This window comes from Hylobates moloch, unplaced genomic scaffold (assembly GCF_009828535.3).
Source record: "Hylobates moloch isolate HMO894 unplaced genomic scaffold, HMol_V3 SCAFFOLD_11, whole genome shotgun sequence".
In the NCBI taxonomy this organism is placed as follows: domain Eukaryota; kingdom Metazoa; phylum Chordata; class Mammalia; order Primates; family Hylobatidae; genus Hylobates; species Hylobates moloch.
The window spans coordinates 4,845,278-4,871,485 of NW_026652286.1; the positions used below are offsets into that span (position 1 = coordinate 4,845,278).

General features: G+C 36.9%; 1 protein-coding gene across 8 annotated transcripts in view; it reads right to left on the reverse strand.

Moving 5' to 3' along the window:
* Positions 1-26,208, reverse strand: part of TTC17 (tetratricopeptide repeat domain 17) — a 126,669-nt gene that overhangs the window by 48,075 nt on the left and 52,386 nt on the right. For 7 of the 8 annotated variants that reach the window (XR_009215725.1, XR_009215726.1, XM_032166224.2 and 4 more), the window contains 2 exons: positions 21,796-21,982; positions 340-510 (listed from right to left, as the gene is read on the reverse strand). Coding sequence is in view for 6 of the 8 variants with exons in the window: in XM_032166224.2 (XP_032022115.1) it covers positions 340-510; positions 21,796-21,982 (358 nt within the window). In the remaining 2 variants the exon portion in view is untranslated. The remainder of the gene's footprint in view (positions 1-339; positions 511-21,795; positions 21,983-26,208) is intronic. The other variant, XM_032166227.2, reaches the window with a different exon arrangement.

A 26,208-nucleotide genomic window follows, 5' to 3' on the forward strand; every position in this document is an offset into this window, starting at 1 on the left:
AAATCTTCATATTTTACTGGGTTTAGTGTAAAAGCAACTTATCTTCCTTTTATAATGATTTACTCAATATACTAGTAACATTAAGAAGACTGATAACATAAACAAATCAGATTTGTTCTAGCAATATAAGACACTGAGGTAGAGAACAAAGAAAGTGTGAAGAACACTTTCACACTGTAGCTTGTCTTCTGTCTCACCACCTAGGGGTCACCCCCATGATGCTACAATATAATGACTGTTAAAGAAGAAAACAAGTTCTTAAAAGTAGAGAAAAGCCTAAGCTTAAAGCTTGAGAGTTGATTTTTCCCCAGAAGCACAGCTCAGGTCAAATCAACTTACTTTCAAGTCTAAGGGCATCTGAGTCCCTCCCTGAATTCTCAACAGAGAATACAGGGTCCTCCTCTGTTCCTCTCTCAGAGGGCTCTTCTTCAGCAGCATCCAGTGACTGTGAGTTGTCAAAATATTTCTGTTTGTCATGGCTGTTGTCCAGGGTTTTCTCATGACAATTACCTCAATGACAAGAGACACAGATATAGCATATTAGAAATATCTCTTTTGCGTAGTACTACAGTACAAGGTCCTAAAATATCAAGAAGAGCAAAAATGTGACAATGCTGGTTTTTCTTCAGCAGAACAGACAAAAATCAGTGAGCTGCAGCACCCAAAGCCAGATCATTACTGTGATTCAAGATTTTGCGCTAAAGTTTCAGATGCAGGCTATTGTCAAGTATTTAGGAGGAGAAAAACAACTGTAACAACAAAGATCAAGCCCCAAGACCTTGTTCCATTCATAATGGCCATGAAATATTTTCTTGAAGTTAGAAATATCATCAAAAAGCTTTCCTTCTATTTGTGAGAAATGACAGGTTAATACCTGGATAAGTCTGAGATAAATTATAGCAGAGAAAAATACTATCTTTGCGTCATGGCTTAAAATGAGATATACCAAAAGGTGATGAATTATTAAAAATTAAAAGCCAAAGAATTAAAGGGGGATGATGGCAGAAAGTCAACAATTAAGGCTGCAGTATAACTTTTGGAAATGTTTTGCAATGTTTCTTTTGGAAAACAAGTTCTGGTCATGTCAATAAAAATAACTTTTTGTATAGTGGGAATGACCGCTATGGCGACTTTTACCTGTGAGTCAAAGGATTTGGACCCTATTAAGAGTTTTGTGTTAATACAAACCCAAACCCCCACTATTCAGCTCTACCTGACGGTCATTCTCTGGGTAGGGGAGTATGTTACCAGATAGTTATATCTAATATGGCAGCAATCTGGCTGACATCTGACCCTCCTTTGACTACCCTTGGTTAGTTCTAGCTGATCTGGCAAGCTGAATAGGTGTCCTCTTTCCCCCTTGTGTTCCATGGACATTTTCAATGAAAATGCATTTTCAATGGAGAATCACAACTTTCCTGTTAGAGGACAATTCTTTGGTTAAGAGTGTGTAAGTAGCTGCTCTCCTTTACCAGAACATTCAAACACACTTTAATTTTTAGAGAATGTTGTCTCACAGATAGATCGATCGATCTATCTATCTATCTATCTATCTATCTATCTATCTATCTATCATCTTATCTGTGTGCACAGATTCACCAAATCAAGCTCCCTCCACATGAGTGGAAACACAAGATGTCTCTTTCTTGACTGATGGCTCTCTTTCAGATTTCACAATTTAAGGAAGTACTTCTAATGCCATCTCGCTTACTGTGCCAAGAAAATGTAATGGACTCAAAACCTTTTCCAACTTAATGACTTTAGAGGAAGGGGACTACATGCTTAGAGAGTCACCTTCCATTTTTCACTTTTACAGTATTATACATTGGAGGCTACCATATTTAACAAGACTATGTCAGAAATTGAGATTCTTTGTTTTAAGAGTTTTAACTCTCAAGAAATCGAAAAACGACTTGGGGAGACAGTAAATACAAGACAACAAAGAATACTTGTTCCAAATAAGTGCTTCAGAGAATAAGCTTTGAGTAGTTAGAACTCGAATTTTAAAGAATAGGCAGGACTTATAAAAGGGGAACTACATGAAATGGAAGAAATATTTTTTGAGTGCTTTATATTTTTTCCTCCACTTTACCCTCATAAAAACCATGTGCATCTTCATTTTACAAATGAGGAAACCGATTCTCAGTGAAATAAAGTAACTTGTAGATCTGAGATCTGGATCAGGTTTATCTTATTACAAGGCTTCTAGGCTTACCCCCGCCAATCAGTAGGGAAGGCAGCATTCTAGGCAAGGAAGAATAATGTGTTGGGCAAAGCAACAGGCACAGGAATTCTCATTTGTGTTTGGGAGCAGTGAAAAGTACAACTTGTAAAAGACTGAGTGTGGTGTGTGTGTGTGTGTGTGTGTGTGCCCGCCCATGGATGGCTAGTGGGAAAGAGGCCATGAGCAAAGTGTGTGTGTGTGTGTGTGTGCGTGTCCACCTATGGAGGGCTAATGGGAAAGGAGCCATGAGCAATGGTAGTTGCTTTCTTTCTCCAGATTCTCCTATGAATCTGGACAGAGGTTATTAATTTGCCTCCACTTCTGTTTTCACCATCTGGTATGTGTAGTTAAGTCAGGGGAGCTAAACATAACAGCATTAAAATAACACAGAATAATGACATCAACCAACTCTGCACACCCAATTGAGTATAATTTATTATGAAGAACATCACACTTCTCAGAGATAATTCTTAATTGGGATATAAATAAGCATGACTATTAAAAGCAGAGAGGAAATAATTATGACAATGATGCTGATTAAAGCATTTTTCACACTGACACACGTTGTGTAAAACACTATAAAAGCAAAGGACAAACATTTAAGACTGGAACCCAGTGAAGCTCTGTGTTTTCTGAAGTTGATTTCCTCCCTCAACATTTGATTCTCTTCTGTTTCTCTCCCACTCTCTGCCCACAGTAAAAATTTAATTGGTCCCATCTTTTTAAACTTATGCAATAGAAAAAATACCTTGTAGGTAATTTATAAAATATTATGTGCACAAGGAACCCTGAAGCTAAATTACTCCTTCTGCATGACCTCAAACTCAGACATCTTGAGCAAGCCATGTGCATTCTAAGAATGTCTTGTCCTCAAATTCAGGAAATTGGGGCCAACATCTCTCAGAGGGAGAGAAGAAGAATCAGGGAGAACAGGAGGAATAAAAAAAGAGTAAGAGGTTTATGTTAGGGTATTTCGTGGAAGTAGGCATCAAAATGATCACATAAAAGCTACATGCTTTAAGATTAGAATTGTGAATACTAACGTTCTTACACTCAACTGTTAAAAACAGACCAGTTTGGCCAGGTGCGGTGGCTCACGCCTGTAATTCCAGCACTTTGGGAGGCCGAGGCAGGCAGATCACAAGGTCAAGAAATCGAGATCATCCTGGCCAACATGGTGAAACCCCGTCTCTACTAAAAATACAAAAATTAGCTGGGCATGGTGGCACATGCCGGTAGTCCCAGCTACTCGGGAGGCTGAGGCAGGAGAATCGCTTGAACCCGGGAGGCGGAGGTTGCAGTGAGCCGAGATCGCGCCACTGCACTCCAGCCTTGCGACAGAGCGAGATTCCATCTCCAAAAAACAAAACAAAACACCCAAAAAACCAACAAAAAAAGCCAGACTGGTTTAGGGTTCTGATGTGATTTGCATACGTAGATTGGCAATAGTTGAATTGCCTAATTTTAAAAATTACTCCTTCCAGTTTCTAAGGGTAGGTGAAGTATTTCAGAGGAATTTAAAATTTCCATTCTTTAGACTACAGTATAGGTCTGCTCCAGCTCAAAGGGGAACTAAAAAAAGTTGCCTTTGTGGAAAAATATTGCCTGTTTTCCTGGCAGAGGTCGGAATGATGTTCTCATTAAAGAAATACAGGAAAATATTGGAGAAGGAAAAATGGAAAGATACCTGGAAAGTAGCAAGTCATCTTCTATGCATAAGACTTATTTTTTGCTGACACAAAAATGGGGAGATTCTATGACTTACACTAACCTTGAGAGGTATGAGTTTTCTTTAAAGGAACAACACTACTTAAACAAAATGCTTTAGGTAACAAGGTCCCAGGTGAAAATGGAAAACACTTTTCTGTGTTTAATGCTCTTACTTGCTTACAAAGCATTTAACATCTAATTCAAATCCTGGCAGTTCGGTTTTTCTTAGAAGTAAGAGACTACAAGACTATCAACTAAGTATAAAACTCCAAAAAGGGTATTTCTGATTCTGGAACTACTATGAGATCCTAGTACATTAACATTCTTTTCTATGCATAGGGTATCTCCTGCATAAATAGGGTTATTAATACTAACCTATCCTACAAGGGTGTTTGGAAAAACAACTACATATTTAATATACCTCGTCAAAGTAAAGTCTCCTGATGGGTAAAGTCACAATTTATCATGTGGCTAAACAGTTTTTCAAAGTATACTAAGTTCTCAGGATCTCCTATATTCTCATCTTAATTGTTTACAAATTGCTAGAAGAGTATTTTTCACTTTCTAATTAGAGTTGGGTAACCACTTATTTGTTAAAACGAATTCTTACCTTCTAAATCTCATATATTGGTAGAGACTCCTGGTTGGGTAACTTAGGATGCTTTTTGGTGAGTTATAATAAAGAAATGCCACAAATGAATTGAGAGGCATCAAAACTTTGTAAGAGCCAAGTAACTAAAGCCAGCACCAGTGATAAGATCCTGTGGTTCTTTTAGCATTAGAGCAGTGGTTATGGGTACAGCCTGGCGAAAGACAAGTTACTTTACCTTTTTGTGAATCAGTTTCCTCATCTACAAACTGAGTTTTTTTGTTTTTGTCTTTTAAGAGATGGGGGTCTCACTACGTTGCCCAGGCTGGATTTGAACTCCTGGGCTCAAGTGATCCTCTTACTTCAGCCTCCTGGCACGTGCCACTGCACCAGCTGCAAATTGAGCTTAATAATAATATCCATTTCATTAGGCTGTTGAGAATTACGTGCAACGAGCCAGACCATTGCCTAGCACATGGTAAGATGCTATTATTATTAGCCCTGACTCCCTAAAAAGCTGCACTGGGATAGTAAGTTATCCCAACGTAATCCTTTTAAAATAAGGCCTTTTAGTTATAGCCAACTCAGAATCTCTAGTATGATCAATTAACTTGCTATTAGAAATTATCAGGGTATCCATCTCATGCCAGTTAGAATGGCGATCATTAAAAAGTCAGGAAACAACAGATGCTGGAGAGGATGTGGAGAAATAGGAACACTTTTACACTGTTGGTGGGAGTGTAAATTAGTTTATCCACTGTGGAAGACAATGTGGCAATTCCTTAAGGATCTAGAACTAGAAATACCATTTGAACCAGCAATCCCATTACTGGGTATGTACCCAAAGGATTATAAATCATTCTACTATAAAGACACATGCACACGTATGTTTACTGCAGCACTATTCACAACAGAAAGACTTGGAACCAACCCAAATGCCCATCAATGATAGACTGGATTAAGAAAATGTGGCACATATACACCATAGAATACTATGCAGCCATAAAAAAGAATAACCTTTGCAGGGACATGGATGAAGCTGGAAACCATCATTCTCAACAAACTAACACAGAAACAGAAAACCAAACACCGCATATTCTCACTCATAAGTGGGAGCTGAACAATGAGAACACATGGACACAGCAGGGGAACATCACACGTCGGGGGGCAGTGGCTAGGGGAGAGATAGCATTAGGAGAAATGCCTAATGTAGATGATGGGTTGATGAGTGCAGCAAACCACCGTTGCACACGTATACCTATGTAACAAACCTGCATGTTCTGCACATGTATCCCAGAACTTCAAGTATAATAATAATAATTAAAAAAAGAAGTTATCAGGGTATCTGTGTAATTTCAACTTTCTGTGTGTGTGTGTGTGTGTGTGCGCGCGCGTGTGTATGTAGGGGATGCTGGAGGCAGTATAGAGTCCATTTCTACCAATCTTTTAGAAGAAAGCAGCAATTAATTCAGATCAAACTCCTTAGCATATCTAAGCCCCCAAATATTTAGCACACTTAGAAATTAGTCTCACAGTAGGCTCTGTGCTCTCTAAAGGACATTTTAATAGACAGACTCTCTTACGATATGAAAATAGGCTATGGGTACCATGTTACCTATAGTCTTTTACCTCTTTGCTGTTCAACAACTCCCTCCCTCTAGTTTTTTTGGTTTGTTTGTTTTGAGGCAGAATTGCTCTGTCACCGAGGCTGGAGTGCAGTGGCATGATGTGGGCTCACTGCAACCTCCGCCTTCCAGGCTCAAGCCATCCTCCCACCTCAGCCTCTAGAGTAGCTGAGACTACAGGTGCACGCTACCACACCTGGCTAATTTTTGTAATTTTTGTAAAGACAGCGTTTCAGCATGTTGCCCAGGCTGGTCTCAAACTGTTGAGCTCAAGCAATCTGCCCTCTTTGGCCTCCCAAAGTGCTGGGATTATAGGTATGAGCCACTGTGCCCAGCCCCCTCTAGTTTGTTAATCTTGCTTCAGTCCTTCCCCAAACTTTTTGTTTTCATACAGTAAATATAAGTTATATTCCTATGTAATTTATTAGAAAACTAATTTCTAAGATATAAATAATAAATTGATTTGTAATACGAGCTATAATTCAAAATTTAGGGCAAAGATGTTAGAAAAGTAGTCTTTGTGAAACAGTGGAATATTCTAACGATTTTCCTACCATCCCTGCTCCAACAGGCTTATATTATACTCTACAGTCTCCTTTCTTCTGCCTTTCAGAAAGGTTACCCTACAGGAAGCATTCTGATACATTCAATTAAAGTACCTAGGTGGAAAATACAGACAACATCATCCTTTTAACAGATATGAGTGACTTTTTCTATAGTATTTTCTCCTTACCTTTCTACCCAACTGCACTCAAAATTATGCAGTTATAAAAATGATTTCTTTTGGAAATAGGTAGCTTAGAAACACATGGTGACTGTTTCCTTTTATTATAATTTAAGCTACCTAATAACACTATTTCATATTTATCTCTAGAAAAACGTAATTTGTCTTTTAGAAGAGGTAGTAAAATACCATGAAGTGAACAAAAATATATCTTTCAGTTGCTCACCACTGTTATACAAAATTACTTACAAATATTACCAGGAAGCTTTTACTACAGGTGACATGTGGGACTCTGGCACCACACAGAGTAATAGGTATAGCTGAGGAAAAAGGAGGCCTTACTGGGAACAGATACCTTTATGATTTTCACCTCCAGAGGTTGTAACAGAGTCTAACAGATCTTTTACCAAGAGGAACACTTTCATGGTATAAATTCAAATCCTGCCTCAGCTGCAGCCTTACCGTACAAACTTGGGCAAATCAATTTACATCTCTGTGTCTAGGATTCTTTACTCTGAAATGGAGAGACAAACTACTGTCGTATTGTCAGAGGATTCTTGGGAAACATCGTTAATGAAACCTCTGCTAATATAAGCATACAGAACCTGAATCTGGGTGAAACCTAGGTTGCTGATGACTGTACCTGAGAGACAAATGAAGATGCCTCACCTCCTCTGCCCTGTTCTATCCTCTATTTGGGAAAGAAAAAAGAAATTATTTGAACAGAAATAATGGCTCCTTAGACCTGTTCTCATTCAGGAATTACTGCCGGATGAAATTCTTTGCAGAAGGTTTTAAAATAATGGTTATGTACTGACTGACCTCAAAAGTACAATGGCAAAGAGAAAACAGACCATAGTAAAGACTCGAAATCAGCACTCTCTCCTGGTGAGGTGATTAAGTCAGAAGAGTTTACAGGAAAAAAAAAAAAAAAAGAAAGTATGTGATTCCCAAATATGAACATGTGTGTGTGTTTCCCTTTTGCTACATATTCTGGAGTTGAATTCTGTCCTGGGAAATACTCTGTTCACACATGGTCACACCTGGAACTTGCTTTGCCCAAGAATTTAGAGCTGAATTGGTTTCTGCAGACCTATATGCCCCTGCATCCCATATGCCCTGCCGCCTTTTAGAGTAGAGAAAGGAGAACTGGCTATAAATCTGGCCTCTTGGTCTTGCCATGATGTGGCCTTCTCTTAAATGACTAAAGCACAGGAAGCAAAGTCAGCATCAGTTCAGACACAGATACCATGACATGTAGGCTGTGTTAGAAACTATTTTAATGAAGAATCAAGGCTTTCAGCAGTTATAAGTGCTTCTAGAAAGGTAAATGATCAGATTACGTATCTAAAGCAAATTTAAAATTCATTCTAAGTTTACTATGAGACTTTTCCATGCATAAATTATATTGAAAGAGAAAATTAACTGACATAGCTATTTTTTTTTTTTTTTAATTTAAATCTCTGGCTTACTTCAGCCTAGGGAACTTTTCTTTAAGCAAGAATACTGGGGAAACAAATTCAACAGACTTCCTGAGACCGACCCACAGGTGTTAGTTTTCAATGAGGGTCAAGAGAGACATTAGTTTATAACTTTCATTAAAAACAGGAGGGACTGAAGGTGGGGCAATACAGGCCACTTGTTAGATGTGTTAGCTCCTAGTGGACCAGTAAGACAATACAATTCCATTTTTCTTCTCCCTCTTACAGTGGGAACTGTAGACCTTAAAAGGAGATTTGTATCTACTTATGTATATTGAGGGGGGTTTCCTAGAAAGCACTCTGGGCAACCTTTGGGTGGATACAAGTTAATTACTCGTTATTACATTTAATACTTAGTTATCTGAGTAGTTCAGAATTGAAATATTATCAGCTACTTTGCCATTAAAGAATATTCAATGTGCTAAATGTTGTGGGGAGGGTATGGAATTCTTGGTGAGCTTGGGTATGCAGATGAAAAAAGGATTGGTTTCTGTACTCAAGGAGCTAGGAGAGTCTTACTAGAGTTGTGTGATGTACACAGATAACTATCATGGCAAGTCACAGGAGCCAAAGGAGAGGCACAGTTAAATTGTCTGATTACACATTACTTATAATTAGGAGACCAAGTAAGGCATATGGTGGAAGTGGGTCTTGAAAGATGGGTAAAATTGGTACTTTTATGTGTATGAGTTGTGGGAAAGAGCTGGAGAGTTATGGGATAGAGCTGCAGAAAGCAATGAGCGCTAACTCATCAAACCAGCAAAGCAAGATGTATGTAGTCAAGAAAATTAACTACCCGCAATAGCATCATCATTTGGTACCAAGATTTGGTACAATTTCCATGGATTCTGCAAAAGGCAGATGTTATAAAGTTCTCATAGTCAGTGACCTTAAAATACAACATATCTTTCTGATTCAATCACACACTCTTACAGTGAGCCTGCTTCACTCAATTCTTAAACTTAGAACAAGCATACAAACAGTCAGAGGGGGCTTAGATTTCCTAGCTACCCACAATCGTTAGTGATTACCATCTGCCTCTCCTTTTTCCTGCTACAAGTGGTCACCTGCTGACACAGAGGAAAGTGATCGAGTAGGAAAAACAACAGACTTGGTTTACGTAGTAAGTATGATATTTAGGCCAACCAAATGTCCTTTGCATTGGTATAGGTAGTAAGTATGATATTTAAACCAAAGTTTTAAATATGGTATTGGTATTTAAAACTTACTAGCAAACTAGACTTGGTTTAGGTAGTAAGTATGATATTTACACTTACCATTGGTATAGGTAGTAAATATGATATTTAAACCAACAGACCTCGTACATTACACAACTCTCTAACAAGACTCTCCCAGCTCCTTGAGAGCAGAAAGCAATCCTTAATTATGCCCAGCCCTTTTTGGGCTTATCAGGCTTGTCTTTTTTCCCTGGAGCAAGGATACAGAGCAAGGCTTAGGCTAATGAAGTTACAAAGGCCATTTTGTCTTTTTTTCTCCTCAAATTAAGTGAATTACAAGGACAGTATCTTCAATGAGAACTCAAGATCCTAGTTATTCCATAACTGATCAAGATTTGAGTCTAGTAATACCTCAAAGGTCCTAGACAGAAGGAAAAAGATCAAGCACTAGGAAATGTCCTTTGCATTGGCAGAGGTAGCAAGTATGATACTCAAACCAAAGTTTAAAAAATCCCAGTGAAGTCCGTCTATCAAACAATGTTATGAGCAGAGACTTGTGGATGGATCTCAGTAATAAAGTTTCCTAATTCCCTGATTGCAGACCCTGCCTCAAGGGTATGGAATTAAGATAGGCACTTTAATTTGAACATATCTACTTACACGTAAGTAAATGTGGCCAATGCATGGTCAAGGGGAAAGTGAAAAGCACATGATGATATCATGTATTTTGTTACATATTGTTTCCTCTTGCTTTATGCCACCAAATGAAAGTCACCTGGGGCACTCACCTCAGTGGCCACTTTGCAGGTAATAACATGGTTTCCAGGATCTTTCTCAGTCTCTCCCAACTTTCAACACTTGTGGCTTTTAGCCAGTGGACTGTGAGAAGGGTGGTGAACTGATTATTAATTTGTTCATATTAGGTTTTTCTCTAGCTGTATTTCTCATCATCAAGCGAAATAGGGCTTTATTATTACAAAGGTGCAGCAGGAATCAGGAAACTTGCTTGACAGCAGTACCTGCTCAGCTGCCACGGACCTCTAGCTCTTTCTCCTGAAATGTACTTAGGCAAATTGTGCTTATTATTTTCTATAATCATCTCACTGTATATTTGTGACCTGACTGGGTCATTAACAAAGCCTGAGAGCTAAAGAGGTTTAAAGGATGGCAAAATTTGAATGACAAATTTAGGTTTGTTCCTATAAAAGGCAACTAAGTGGGAAGACAAATCCAAAGCTATGGTCTTTTCAGTATCTGTGAAATGTGATTTAAATTTCTCCTGCATCTTTGAGATAATAATCAAATATACTTTGCTGGTTAGTAACAGATTACTGAGATTTTCCTGGCCAAAGAGTGGCTCCGTATGAAATAAATTCAACCACTAGTAATAAATACTAACAATGAAAGGAAAAAGGAGAAAAACCCAAACAGCATACACATGTATACATACATATGGCAGACATCCTCAGTCTTATGTGTTTTAAAATTTCACGAATGCTCTTTTCTAATGATTATCGGACTCGCTGCTTTATATCCATCAGGCCATGGAACTGAGTAGAGATCATCCAATGATTAAATTTGAAAAGGGGTTTACGTAGTTGGTGCTGTTTTAAAAAAAATAGTCTAAAACTAGGAACTCATTTCAACTGTCTCAAAACAAACATAATTTTCTGAGGCACAAATCACTTAAAATTTTAAAAAGAGCCCACTTTACCAACGTAGAATAGGTTGTGTGTGTATTTTGCCAATTAATTTTTTTTATTTTTTTCAAGAGACAGGTGTCCCATCATGCTTCCCAGGTTGGAGGGCAGTGGTGTGATCAGTGTGCACCCTAGCTTTGTAGTCCTGGTCTCCAGTGATCCTCCCACCTCAGCTTTCTAAGTAGCTGGGACTACCGTGCACACCACCAAGCCCAGCTAGAATCATCTTTCTGAATGGAGAAGAGTTGTATAAATGCTTGCTATCTAAGATGGCAAAACTTAACATTACATACTAGAATGATGAATGAAAACTCAAGATTTAGACAACATCCAATGAACTTGCCCAACTCACTACACACAAGTGTATATAACAAGAAGTCAGCCCCCTTCCGTTCCTGTAAGGATAATGAAATACAACTGCAGCAACAAACTGTATTAAAAATACCTTATTAAATGACTAGGGGGAACTATATAAAACAGACCCCCTCTTGCTTATCTTCCCCCTCTTGCTTATAGGGCTTAGACTATCCTTCTGAGAAATGCCCTATTTCTTCAACTGCCCATCAAGGTTTTCTACTATTTTATTAAAAACACACAATTAACTTTTCATGTTTCTTTTTTTTTTTAGACGGAGTCTCTGTTGCCCAGGCTGGAGTACAATGATGCAATCTCAGCTCACTGCAACCTCCACCTCCCAGGTTCAAGCAATTCTCCTGCCTCAGCCTTCCCAGTAGCTGGGATTACAGGCATGCACCACCACACCCAGCTGATTTTTGTATTTTTAGTGGAGATGGGGTTTCGCCATGTTGGCCAGGCTGGTCTTGAATTCCTGACCTCAGGGGATCCACCTGCCTCGGCCTCCCAAAGTGCTGGGGTTACAGGCGTGAAGCCACCATGCCCAGCCACCTTTTCATGTTTCTAACAAATGAAGTTTTTAAAGAAAGCTTTTCTCATTTGTGTTCTATTATTATTACATGTTCTTTAAAGAATGATTCTTGGCCGGGTGCGGTGGCTCACACCTATAATCCCGGCACTGTGGAAGGCTGAGGCGGGTGGATCACCTGAGGTCAGGAGTTTGAGACCAGTCTAGCCAGCACAGCGAAACCCCGTCTCTACTAAAAATGCAAAAAATTAGCTAGGCATGGTGGTAAGTGCCTGTATTTCCAGCTACTGGGGTGGCTGAGACAAGATAATTGCTTGAACCAGGGAGGCAGAGGTTGCAGTAAGCCGAGACAGAGCCACTGCACTCTGGCCTGGGCGACAAGAGCGAGCAAGACTCCGCCTCAGAAAAAAAAAAAAGAAGAAAGAAAAAAGAATGATTATTGGTTTCATCTCCTATTTGCTTTAAAGTTATTTTAGTCACTAAGTAACAGGATAAAATATGAGCTGTATTTTAGAAACTATATCTAAGAGCTCTAAAAGTAATTCAATTATATAGAGAGCTCACTTTAATACTTCCATTATTCTAAAATTTATTAATGTTGTTTTAGTGTATGTATTTCCCCATTTTATAGAAAATGCTTTTGATAAAATGAAGTCACCAATGATTTCTAAACTGTTAAACCCAGAGCTTCCCACAGTTGATTCATTTACCAATTACTATCATGATTTTTCCATAGCTAGCAGTATCATTACTTACATAATGTTTTTCTTTAATGAATCTAAAGTTTAATCTTACACTAATTTAGGTTAAAAGGGAAAATTATTACCATTTTTCATAAATCACAGGTTTTATGTACCAGTTATTTTTTCTAATGCCCATCAAAATAAACCATAAATATTAAAATTAAAATATCAACTAAAAGCTTGCAAATGAACCAATACAGGACACACTACTATTGTCCTCTTTGTCCTTCTCAAACTCTCTGTTCTTCTAAACTTCATGACCCTGCTCTTCCAGTGCCTCTATTTACTCACTCTTTCACTGACTCTGTTCCTTAAATGTTAGCATTTTCTAAGATTCCGTTCTTGACATTTTCTTCACATCCGGCACATTCTGAGGGAATCAGAGGCATCTCCAAATGAACATGGAACTTGCTATTCCCAGCACATCAATGCATAGATGATTTCTCCTCTGTATTCCCATTCTTAACATTGACATCTATCCAGTTACCAAAGTTAGAAACCTCTCTACTTAATTCGCATTCTGAGACAACTGTTTTCAGCCTTTCCTCTCTCATCAAATCTCCAACATTCTCTGTACCTCTTCATTCTCATCTGACCAGTCACCTCATATGTTGCTGAGAAGCAATCACAAGTCCCACCATCAAATCTTTCAACATACCTACAACTTTACTTATATATCATCCTTGTTCCTAAGGACCACTCTTACATTTGTGCCTTAGATTTCATCCCCTCCTGTCTACTCAAGAATTCTGCTTCTACAGTTAGCCCTTTGCTGCATCTTCAATATTTCCCACTTTGCTGGATCATTCCTATGGAAACATGCTGCTTTCTATTTTTAGAACAAAAACAAATACCTTCAACCCCACAGGCCCCTCCAGCTATATCCCATTTTCCTGCTCTTCACTATAGCAAAACTTGAGAGTTGCTTGCCTCCTTCAAAACCGATTTCACACAAGCTTTTACAAGATTACCAACAATCTCCATGTTACTAAATCCAGTGTTTCATTCTCGGCCCACATCCAGCTCAATCTCTCAGGATATAGCATGCTGCTACAATAAGAATGATATGCTTGATAACCCCTTAAAACATTTTCTTCACTTGGCTTGTGGGATAAAATACTTGAATGGTTTTTCTACTAGCTTACTGGCTACTCCTTTACTGCTCTTTTTCTTCTTGACCTTTAAATGGTGGCTAGAATACCCTAGAAACTGATTTTTGACCCATTTTCCTTTTTATAGTAATTATTGAGGTAATTTCATCCAAGCTAATGACTTAAAAAATGCATATGTCCATGACCCATAAATTATTATCTCTAGCCTGGTCTCTTCCCCATCATTGTAACACTCATGTATCCAACTACCTATTCAACATCTCTACTTGAACACTTAATAGGCAACTCAAATTTAACATGTCCAAAACCAAACTTGTTTTTCTCCCCAAATCTGCTCCTTTCTCAGACCTGAATATCTCATTAAATAGCACCACTATTTACCTGATTGCTCAGGTTCCAAATTTAAGAGTCACCCTTGACCTCTCTTTCTTTCATTTCCCATATCCCTTTCTAGGAGTGTCTTGTTGGTTCTACCTTCAAAATATATTCCAAATAGGATCATTTCTCACTTTCTCCCTGTCCACCCCAGTGGTACAGGCCGATATCATCTCTCACTGATATTTTTGCAATAGCATCCTAACACGTCTTCATGCTTCTGCTCTAATCCCACTAGTCTATTCTCAACAGAGCAACCAGAGGAATTACGTTAAGATGTAAATCAGTTCATTTCACTCTTGTGTTCAAAATCTTCTAAGTCAGCAGTCCCCAACCTTTTTGTCACCAGGGGCTGCTTTCGTAGAAGACAATTTTTCCAAAGACTGGGGGGTGGGTGGGGATGGGGTTTTGGGATAATTCAAGCACATTACATGTTTTGTGCACTTTGTTATTACATTATAATATATGATGAAATTATTATACAACTCACCACAATGTAGAGTCAGTGGGAGCCCTGAGCTTGTTTCCCTGCAACTAAATGGTCCCATCTGGGTGTGATGGGAGACAGTGACAGATCATCAGGCTTTAGATTCTCATAAGGATCGTGTAACCTAGATCCCGTGCATGCATAGTTTACAATAGGTTCATGCTCCTATGAGAATCTAATGCCACCACTGATCTGACAGAAGGCGGAGCTCAGGCAGTAATGCGAGTGATGGGGACTGGCTATAAATGCAGGTGAAGCTTTGCTTACTGGCCCACCACTCATCTCCTGCTGTGCCGCCCAGTTCCTAGTCATACATCTTTCTCTTAGAAGAAAAGCCCAAATTATTAGAATGGTCTGCAAGGCATCAAAAAAGTGGCTCTATCCTCCACCATATTTATCTCTGCTTTCATCTTCTACATCTCCACCACAGATGGAAAGCCCTCCTTGCTATTCCTAACATGAACATTTGCAATGCTATTCTGCCTGAAATGCTTTTATGCTCTATGTCTGCATGGCTTAGAACCTCTATCCTCCCTCAAGTCTATGTTCAAATGTCACTTTCTCAGTGGGGCCTCCCTTAATGACCCCAACCCCCTGAGCACTCACTTTCTAATTAAATGATTTATTATGTTTATTATCTACTCTCTGCTTCCCTCTACTAGAATGTAGCTCTGTAAGAGCTGGAGGTATTTTCTGTTTGGTTTCCAATTCCTAGAATAGTGACTGGCATATGGTAGATAAGTGTTCATTGAATGAATGAACGAATGAATGAAGAATAAACCACACCCAGTTTTCTTTGGTTGAAAGAAAACAAATTGTTGCTTTAGAAGATTATATCCTCTATCAAATTTCATACTTCTTAAATATTATTTGGCCAGGCTAACAACCTATAATGACTGGATGAATAGCTGTGAAAAGATCTCAGGCAAGGGCTAATAGGCTCATTCTTTAAAATAAAACTTTTTTTTGGCATGCAGGACAAAACATTCACATTAAAAACCAACAAATATTTATATATAATGTCTTTCAGAGGCTGAAGTATAAAACCATTGGTCATCAGAATCTGATAATACTGTCTGTAAGTTCTTATGAAAACCAAAAGTATCCCTTTTGTTCAAAAAAGCTAAATGCTGGAAATCCCAAAAGAAAAATACTGTCTACTAAGCTAATACTACAAAGTACAGCCATAAGATCTTTCATGTAAAATAGAAGGCTATGTGGCAATCTAATGATGCAAGATTCAGAAACGATCAGGGTGATATGTTAAACTGAGAGACCGTTTTAGGTATGCTCTTGGGGTTCATTATGACTGCCCCCCATAATCTAGTTTACATCCATGTTTTATGTAGAAATGCATCTCTTTTGAGTGATGACATAAAAAGTGTAGTGATTATACCACTTTGATAAAATGTCCCAGGAATCTACAAATATAAATTCTTTCAATCTTTCAATCATGGCAGTGGAATAATTTATGACTGGCTGAAATGCATAGGAACCACACTGGCCCTGGAAGACAGAGGACTCATATTTTAGTTTCAGCTCCGCCAATGACTGACTGTAATTTGAGTAAATCACAATCTTTGCTTGTAGGTTCATAAATACAAAAATTCTTTTTCCTATTCTCTCCTCTATCACATGTTAAATACATGTTAAAGATACATGTTAAAAAACTGTTTGTTAACCAAATAACTACAGCCCTTTCAAGTAAAGAAATATACAGATTTAGACATATTACATACACAGAAGTACATTTGGTTTTGTTGCAGGATATACCTGCATCTCAGGATTTTAAAATCTGCAATACATCAACCAGTTTTAATTCTTTTTACAGAAATAAATGGAGGTGACCTAACTAGTAGCATATTTAAAATGCTGTAAGAGTCAGGTGCAGTGATACACACCTGTAGTCTCAACTGTTTGGGAGGCTGAGATGGGAGGATTGCCTGAGCCAGGAGTTAGAAGCTATGGTATGCTATGATAGAGCCTGTGAATAGCCACTGCACTCCAGCCTGGGCAACACAGTGAGACCCTGCCTCTAAAAAAAGTGCTATTAAAACTGGGTCTATAAGAATATCTTTTTTTAAAAAGCAGATACCTTCACTAATTCTTATAAAAGAACGTAAAAGGATGTGATAAAGCAAAGATCCTTCATTGCAGGCAGTATATATGCTGGATAATCCACTGGAGGGCAGCAAAGTGCAGGATTTCTTTTTCTTCAACATCTGAACTCTGTAAAATTGCTTTAAGCTGCGAGTTATAAATCTACAAAAATTTAGGTTGAAGAACACAGACTAAAACTACAGGAAATGAAACCAGTTATAAAAGGAGCTATGATTTACATAAATAGATGCTATAAATACAGAAACACTGTGAAGAGAAGACAAGATAACCCATCTGCACATTGGAATAGATATTAAATCTCATGTATATGATTTGAAAATTCTACTTTTTTCTCCAGAGACAAAAGCTATCAAACATGTATTAGAGAGAGAAACTTGCAGACAATTACAGGAACACCTAAACATTAAAGTCTGAGTTCTTCTGCATAATATTTATTCATACTTTTAAGGATCTGGGCCAATTTTTTTAAGTAGGCATGTCCCTCAATTAATTAAGAAATGACCAGAGCTCAGAAATCTTGGGTTTAATGCTTAATTATATGCGGTAAACAGCAATGTTGCTGTTTGTGGCATAAAAGTCTAATAAATAGAACCTATTGGTTTTATGCTAATATAAGAAAAATAATAAATATAGACCATTAAAAATAAAATAAAATAAAATGTATCAAAGATATAAGATAGTCTAGATTACTTTAGTAGTAGAAAATGTCTTTGCTAGATGTAATTTTTAATTTGCAGATTAGTATTTCAAAAATATTTTACGGTAATAAATGCTTGGAAAATCCACTATCGTGTTGTAATGCCACATCAATGTATTTCTGGACTTTTCTACAGATCCAATATTTAATCATTTTGCTCATAGTTATTAAAAGTTATTTTCCATTTTTTAGAGAAGATAACCTTTACTGTTCCATAAAGTTTCATTCTGTGACACTTTTATTTTTTCCAATAAAAAAAGGCTATTTTTTTAAAGTGTTGAGCACTTCATAGACTTTGCTTATATTCAAAAGCATTATAAGTTTATTTAACAGATTCTATTTTAATTTTAAAAGAACAAGCTGTTATGAAGAATGAGTTTGCTACAGTAACCAATTCAGTTCTGCTTAAGTTAAACAAAATTGTAAAATGACAAGCCTATAAATGTGGAAAACAGCAGGTATTTTAAAACTGCCCAAACAAGATGTTTAATCGAAACTGAAAGCACTAACTTTTACAGTCAATTCAAGAGTGGGCAAGTAAAAAAAATCAATCTATTAAGTTCTCCTTCACAGCATCCTTGAAATGGTAGTGATATGAAACTACATATAAAAGAACAGGATTTATGAAATTTTATTCAAAAGAGGGAGAGATGATGATGATAAACAGCTGCTATAAGAACACATGCATCTAACAAATGGCAGCCAATACACTGATTTCTAGGTTAATAAAAGTTTGAAAACATTGTCAGATAAATAATACTTCATTAATCAATACAGTTTTAGTATAAAGTCTTTATAAGTACAAAAAAATTTATTTAGCATAGTGATTGTATATTTTTAGGTTGAACAAAACAGTATTTAAAAGTAATAGAATACATTACCTGCATAGGCATTCCAAGAAACACAAACTAAAATTCTGCATTAAAAATTCCATGATTACATATGAAAAATAACAAAATACTTGCTAATGTTAAACTGCCCATCCTTTTACCACCAGGTCATACTATTTAAGACATTCTACTATATTATAGTTGCTGTAAAAATAATTATTTATTTTTCTTTTTTGAGACGGAGTCTCGCTCTGTCACTCAGGCTGGATCATGCAGTGGCACAATCTCAGCTCACTGCAACCTCCGCCTCCTGGGTTCCAGCCTGAACTTCAAGGCTGATTCTGCTGCCTCAGCCTCCCAAGTAGCTGGGATTACAGGCGCCTGCTATCACACCTGGCTAATTTTTGTATTTTTAGTAGAGACGGGGTTTTACCATGTTGGCCAGGCTGGTCTTGAACTCCTGACCTCAGGTGATCCACTCACCTTGGCCTCCCAAAGTGCTGGGATTACAGGCATGAGCCACCATGCCTGGCCAACAATTATCACGCATCTTGTGACCCGGCCAACAATTTCATAAATTCCGTGACTATTACATGGAAAAAGAATCATAAGCCTTGTCACTCTCTTGAAACCTCTGTATTGTCATAATAAATACTTAAAACAGATGTCAGACAAGATAACTTATAAAACTTACTTCAATATTGCAAACATGAAAAAGGAAACAGCAAACAGAATCATATTTTCACTAAAGGTAAAGAAATCCTAATCATCCTTCAGAGGTTTTTTTCTTTTTTTTTAATCAATTATTTAGCAAAGCTCAGAGATAACTGGAATAGATGCAACTGTTTAGATTTCAAACATAAGTTCCTGGTTGCTATAAAGGTGTTTGGCTTCTTTCAAGTTTTAGCTTTTCAAAGCTACAACTCAGCAAAGTAACTATGAATGAATGGGATTACTCTGAAAATAAGTAACTCAAAATCATTGTCAAGGAAAAACACAATATTGAAATTGTTTCACTACTACTAATGAACTTTTAAACCTAGAAAATGCTATAGCATACACATCCATTAGGAAGTAACAGTATTTATTTAGGTGTTAGCAAATGTTGGATTCTTTTCTAATTCATATCAGAATGATTTTAAGTCTACCAGCAGTAATAGACTATCAGCTGTTCTTAGGTAAACTATGACATTTGAAAGATCACAGCATTCTGAGAAGATGCAGTAGAATTTTTAAAACAAGAAGACCACAGAATATATTCCAGGATTAAGTAACTTCTTCTGGTGGCCTTAGTGAGTTTGAGCAGACATTCTAACTAAATTTAGTAAATTCATTAATTACAATGTAAAAGGCGCTAAATTTTTATTGATGAGCTCCCTCTGAAAGGACTATTATTAAAAAAAATTGTTTTTCCATGTCAAATTATTTTCTTTTATTGTTATTATATTGGACACAATAATATTCTTTGAATTCTCTGGACTATCAGATACCACAACTCTCAGAAAGATCTGTTCCAAGTTACTAGTTTCCTGGACCAGTTGAGGTTACATTCTGGGGAAAAAGTTCAAGACAACTGTATTCCCTCTTTTGACATGAGTGACATGAACTAAGAATACATTTCAAGAAACTGAAATACTAAATAAAAACATGTGAAATTAATGCTAAGGAGAAGACTTTTTAGAAAAGGGTCACTACATGTATACAGCGACAAAATGCTTCTCAGAAACAGAAATAAATTTCAATAGAGTTCAGGGAGATGATAGTAAATCAAGAAAAGAGATTCTATTAATATAAAAAGCTCATTGAAAAAGTAAAATCCTTTTTATAAGGCTGTTCTTAGGTAACCCACAACATTTAAAAGACCACAGTGTTGCAAGAAGATGCAGTAGAATGAAAAACAAACAAACAAAAAAAGACCACAGCATATCTTCCAGGATTAAGAAGATAAAAATTCACAATTTGCACCTTTAAAGTTCTGAGCACCTTGTATTCACTATGAATTTCTAATGGCTTACTTTTAGCCAGTATCTACTATATGGTAAGAACAATGCAACTATTATGTATCCATAAATATAAAAAATTTAAAAATAAAAAAGAAAGTAATGGTAGAACTGTAGCTCAAACATGAATCTGTAAGATTCTAGTGCTAGCCACTCCACTCTATTGCCTTGCTATACTGTTTTGGGCCTTTGGCATTCATAAAAGAACTTTAATTAAGATTGTGCTCAACACTGATCCACAACTGAGCTACGGAGGTATATTGCTGGGAGATTCTTGGTTTCTTCAGTAAATAATTGTGCTATGATATTTAAAAGGCAAGCACTACTTACTGTCTGTCATTCTATTAAAATTGTAAGGCAGTCTGGTATAGTGAATCAACAAAACCACTTTCTGGTCCCAAATCTACCAATAATTATTGATGTCTTTTAGACAAGTCACATAAATAAGTGGATGTCAGGATTTTCTTTGTTTTTAAATATCAAAAGTGAAGGAGCTGAACTAATATCCATCTGATTAAATACAATCTAATTTGAATATTAACAAAGCACCCACTACAATGTACAGTATCTACAATGGCTAGATACTGAGGATCCACACATATGTAAACTGTACCCATCCCAATTCAAGGCAGAGAGTTAAAATTCATGATTTTATTTTTTCTTATAGTGAAGGTTAAACAGAGAACCAAATACCATGTGATTCTTAGAAAGAAGGTTCTACTAATGTAAGTGCAACAGCTTTAGATGTTAGCTTTACCCAGGTGGACACACCTATACACAGGCATATATGCCCATATATGTGCCCATATATGTGGGACGGAGTGGAAGAAGGGAAAAATATGCCACTTAATGTCGGGTCACTATTTTAAAGGTAGAGTAAAGGTCTGAACCACCTTCAATGAAAGACAGGGAGCTGTATTTCAGTGACTGAGTATATAGAAGAACTGCTTCAATTCAAACTGTATACTTTGACTTCATGGACAGGAAAAACGTACTTTACTAGGAATGTCAGTTATTATAAAACACCGGAGATTTTGGAGGGAGGAAAAAAATCTCAAAGCCTACCCATCCCAGTTGAATATACCACGTATTTTAGTCAGCCTTTCTTAACCAGAGTTCTAAGAGAGAATTAAGCCTTAATACCCTAAGGCATCTATAGTAAGTAAGGAATTAACATCTTTCTCTATGCATCTGGAATTATACTGGTTATCTAAAATCCCTGGGTAAAATAGAGAAAATCATTTTCTGTGTTCTTTCGATCAGAAGAGGAACTGTGGCTGAGCTCATTAGTTTGTCAGCATTTAAAAGCTGCTTACCACTGCAGACAGAAGAAGTCGTGTTGTACAGAAAAGGATAAAACTGCATACAGCGGATCAACTTCAGGCTGTTTTCACACTCTGGGCATTTGGTGGTTAATTTCAAGGCCTGTCTAAAGGCCTCAAGTGCCCCACTGATATTCTTCAGAGCAAGGTAAGCATTTCCCAGGCTCAAAAAGGTCAGAGGCTGAAAAGAAAAAAAAAAATGGGCAAAATGTTAAGGAACTAATATTTTCTGGGAGTTACAAAACGTTTACAGTATATAGCTTTTGGCTCTTTTTAGGTTACCCCATAGACGTTATTGCTAACTGTCCATTTTACTCATACCAGCCAATTCTAAACTGTATAATACATGTAAATGTGTTTACTTTTTTTGCTAAGATAAAAAATATATAAAGTATGTAATATAAACTATATATGTATATATCCCTGTAACCACCACACTGCTCAAGATACTAAAATGTTTTCAGTACTCCAGGAGGTTCCCTTGGGCAATCCAACCCCAGAAGTAACCATTGTTGTGATGTTGTGACTTCTGTCATCATAGTTCTTGAACTTCAGGTGAATGAAATCAAACTGCATGTTCTCCTATGAGTGCATGTAATATGTGTCCTTTTGCAGCTTCCTTCACTCAATCTAAAATTCATTCATGCTTCTGTGTACATCAGTAGCTCATTGTTTTTTAAGTTGATGTGTAATGTTCCAACATAAGAATATACCACAGCTTGTTCATCCGATTGGCAGTTGGGCTATTTCTACTTTCTGTCTATTATGAATAAAGTTACCATGAATATTCTTGTAAATGTCTTGATAGGCATATTGTCCTCATTTTCTTTGAGTATATACTTAGTACAGGTTGTAAGGTAGATGTATATTTAGTTTTAGCAGATACAACCAAATAGTTTTCCAAATGGATGCACAAATTTACACTCCTACCAGCAAGTGTGAGAATTCAGAGACTCTGTATTGTCAGTTTTTTGAATTTTACCTATTTTAGTGAGCTGCAGTGGTGTCTAACTGTGGTTTTCATTTGCATTTCCATGATGAGTAATAATGTTGAGGGTTTTTTTTTTTTTCAGGTGCCTATTGGCCATTTGGATATCCTCATTTCTGAAGTGCCTGTTCTTTACTCTATCTAAAAGAATTAGATTGCCCTTAATGCCTTGAAGGAGCTCTCTGTCTATATTATATATTAGTCTTATGTTGAAAATATTTATTGCAAAAATCTTCTCTATGGTTTTTTACTCTCTGAATAGTATCTTTTGATAAACAGAATTTCTTAATTTCAATGAAGTTCAGCTTATCATTTTTTTCCTTTATAGTTAGTGCTTTTTGACATCTTTGCCTACTGCAAGGTCATAAAGACTTTCTCCTCTGTCTTCATGAAGAAGCTTTATTGTTTTATCTTTCCTATTTCGGTACATGATCCACTTCAAATTAATCTTGTGTATGGTGTGAGGCAGAAGTCAAAGTTCTTATCTTTCTCCATAAGGATATCATCCAATTACTCTAGCACTAACTTACTGAAAAACCAAAATGTTTTTTCCTCACTGAACTACAGGTATACCTTTGTCATACATCAGTGGCCATATTCATGGTGGTCTACTTCTAAATTCCCTATTATGTTCCATTGATATGTTTGAGTATCTTTGTACCAATACCATACTCATTTAATTATAGTAAATCTCAAAATCTGGTAATAAAAGCCTTCCAACCCTGTTCCTCCCCATCACCCTGCCCCCATTTGTGTGTGTGTGTGTGTGTGTGTGTGTCTATTCTAGGTCCAGTTCTATGTAGATTTTAGAATCAACTTATCAATACACGAACACATATATGCAATTACTAGGTGTCTGAGATTGAATTGAATCTATAAATTGATTTGCAGAGATCTTACATCTGAACAACACTGACTCTCTCAATGTGTGAACATGATGTATATCTCCCTTTACAAGTTGAGTATCCCTTATCCAAAATGCCTGGAACCAGAAATGTTTTGGATTTCAGATTTTTCAACATCTTTGAATATTGTATTATATTTACTGGCTGTACATCCCACATCTGAAAATCCAAAATCCAAAATGCTCCAATGAGCATTTCCCTTGAGTGTCAGGTTGGTGCTCAAAAAGTTTTGGATTTTGGAATATTTGGGATTTCAGATTTTTTAATTTAGGATGCTCAACCTGTATTTATGTCTTCTTTCTCTTAGTGATATCTTGTAATCAGTATATAAATATTGTATATCTTCCTTTAGGTTTATTCTTAGAAATCTGATGTTTTATTTATTTCCTTTTTTAGAGACAAGGTCTCATTCTGTTGCCCAGGCTGGTCTGGAACTCCTGAGCTCAAGAGATCCTCCCACCTCAGCCTCCCAAGTAGCTAGGAGTACAGGTGCATACCACCACACATGGCTAATTTTTCCGACTTTTTTTGTAGACAGTGGATCTCATTGTGTTGCCCAGGCTGGTACTGAGCTCCTAGGCTCAAGCGATCCTCCCCCCGAAGCCTCTCAAAGTGCTGAGATCACAGGTGTGAGCCACCACACCAAATCTGATGTTTTCTTGATGCTACTGTAAACAGTGTACTTTGTATGCTATTTTCCAATTGTTTGCTGAGACTTTGTTTTCATAAGCAGCCCAAAGTATTCAGTTAAGGTCATTTTAACTGAAATACATCTATAGTGTTTTTATATTTGCTTGTGTGCAAACCATATGTTTTATTTTATTATTAAAAATAGTTAAAAAGATCTGAGTGTTTTATTTTCAAACTGTACAATATATCCCTATGTAAAACAATGCTTATGATTTATCCAATTACCTGCTTTTGACTGGGGCTGTTAGATCATTAGAAATGTCTCACTGTAACCAAGCCAGAGGATAAAAAATATTCTAGATTAAGGAAGTCTAACCTAAGCAGCTCAGATTACATTCAAACTATTACTTAGTAGTTCACACCCAGCTACAAAATTAAATCCCATACTTAGACTTCAAATGTATCTTTATATTTTGCATAAGGAAACAAAGTGTTATAATTATCCCTATGACAAAATGATGGCTGTAAAAATATCCTGCATTGAGATAAACTGGTTAGCATTTTGGAAAAAAAGTTGAACTTTCTTTCATCCCTTGAACCAAAAAATAAGTACTGAGTGTTTACTATGTTGCAGGCATAGTTTTGAACATTGAGGATATAGTAGAAAAGAAGAAAGATAACTGCTGCCTTCATAGACCTTACAGTCTAGTGTGGGGATGTCAGTGAGTAAAATGGGATGGAGAAAAATATAGAAGGAAGAAATAGAGGTAGCACTAGATCGTGGGGGTGGGGGAGTGCACCATTTAAAATAGAGTAGTATGAGAGGGACTTACTGAGAAGTTAGTATTCATAAGACTTCAAGGAGGTGGAGCAAGCAATGAAGAATATTGGTGGGATGAAGGACTCCAACCAGAGAGAATAGAAAATGCAAAAGACCTGAGGTAGGGGCATGCTTAGTATGTTCAAGGAACTACAAGGAGGCAAGTGAGGCTAGAATAGAATGTGCTAAGGAATGACTTGACAGAGATAAGGTCAGAAAAGTAACAAGGTCATGTAGGACCTTCTACATCATTACTAACTTGTATTTTCCTGTGAGTTCTATGGAGAGCCACTGCAGGGATTTTGAGCCAGCAAATAACAACATTTGACTTTTTATAAGGATTTCACTTTTGCTGTATGAGAACAGACTGAGGGACAATGGCAGAAGCAGAGAAACCAGTTTAGAGGCTATTAAAATAATCCAGACAAAAATGATTATGGTTTGGATGGGAAAGCAGTAGAAGCAATGATAAGTAGTAAAATCTGAGGTGTATTTTGAAAACAGAATTAACAAGGTTAGCTAGTGGACTGAATTTTCCCTGAGAAAGGTATGAAGGAAGCCCCTAAGTTTTTGGTCTGAGCTACTGGAAAGATAGCTTTATTATTTCCTGAAATGAGGAAGACTGGGAAGAATAAATTTGGAACGGTGTTAAGGAGTTTAGTTTTGGCCTTTAGTTCTAGAGTGCCCTTTAGACATTTAAGTGGAAATGTCGAGTAAGCTGTTGAATAAAGGAGTCTGGAGTTCAGGGCAAAGGTGACAGGTAATTCAACAGGAAAAGGGCAGTCTTCTCAAGATATGAAGCTGAACAACTGGATATCCGTGTAAATATGAACTTTGATCCCTACCTCACACTACAAAGAAAATTTAACTTGAAATGAATCATAGACCTAACTGTAAAGCCTAAAACTATAAAATATCCAGGAGACATCACAGGAAAAGATCTTTATATATTTGAGAATCAACTATTCAAAGATTAAGCCATAGAAAACAAAAACAGTTTCGTGAGAACACTTGAAATCTAACAACAGAAATCAACATTCAAAATACTGGCAAACTTAAGGGCA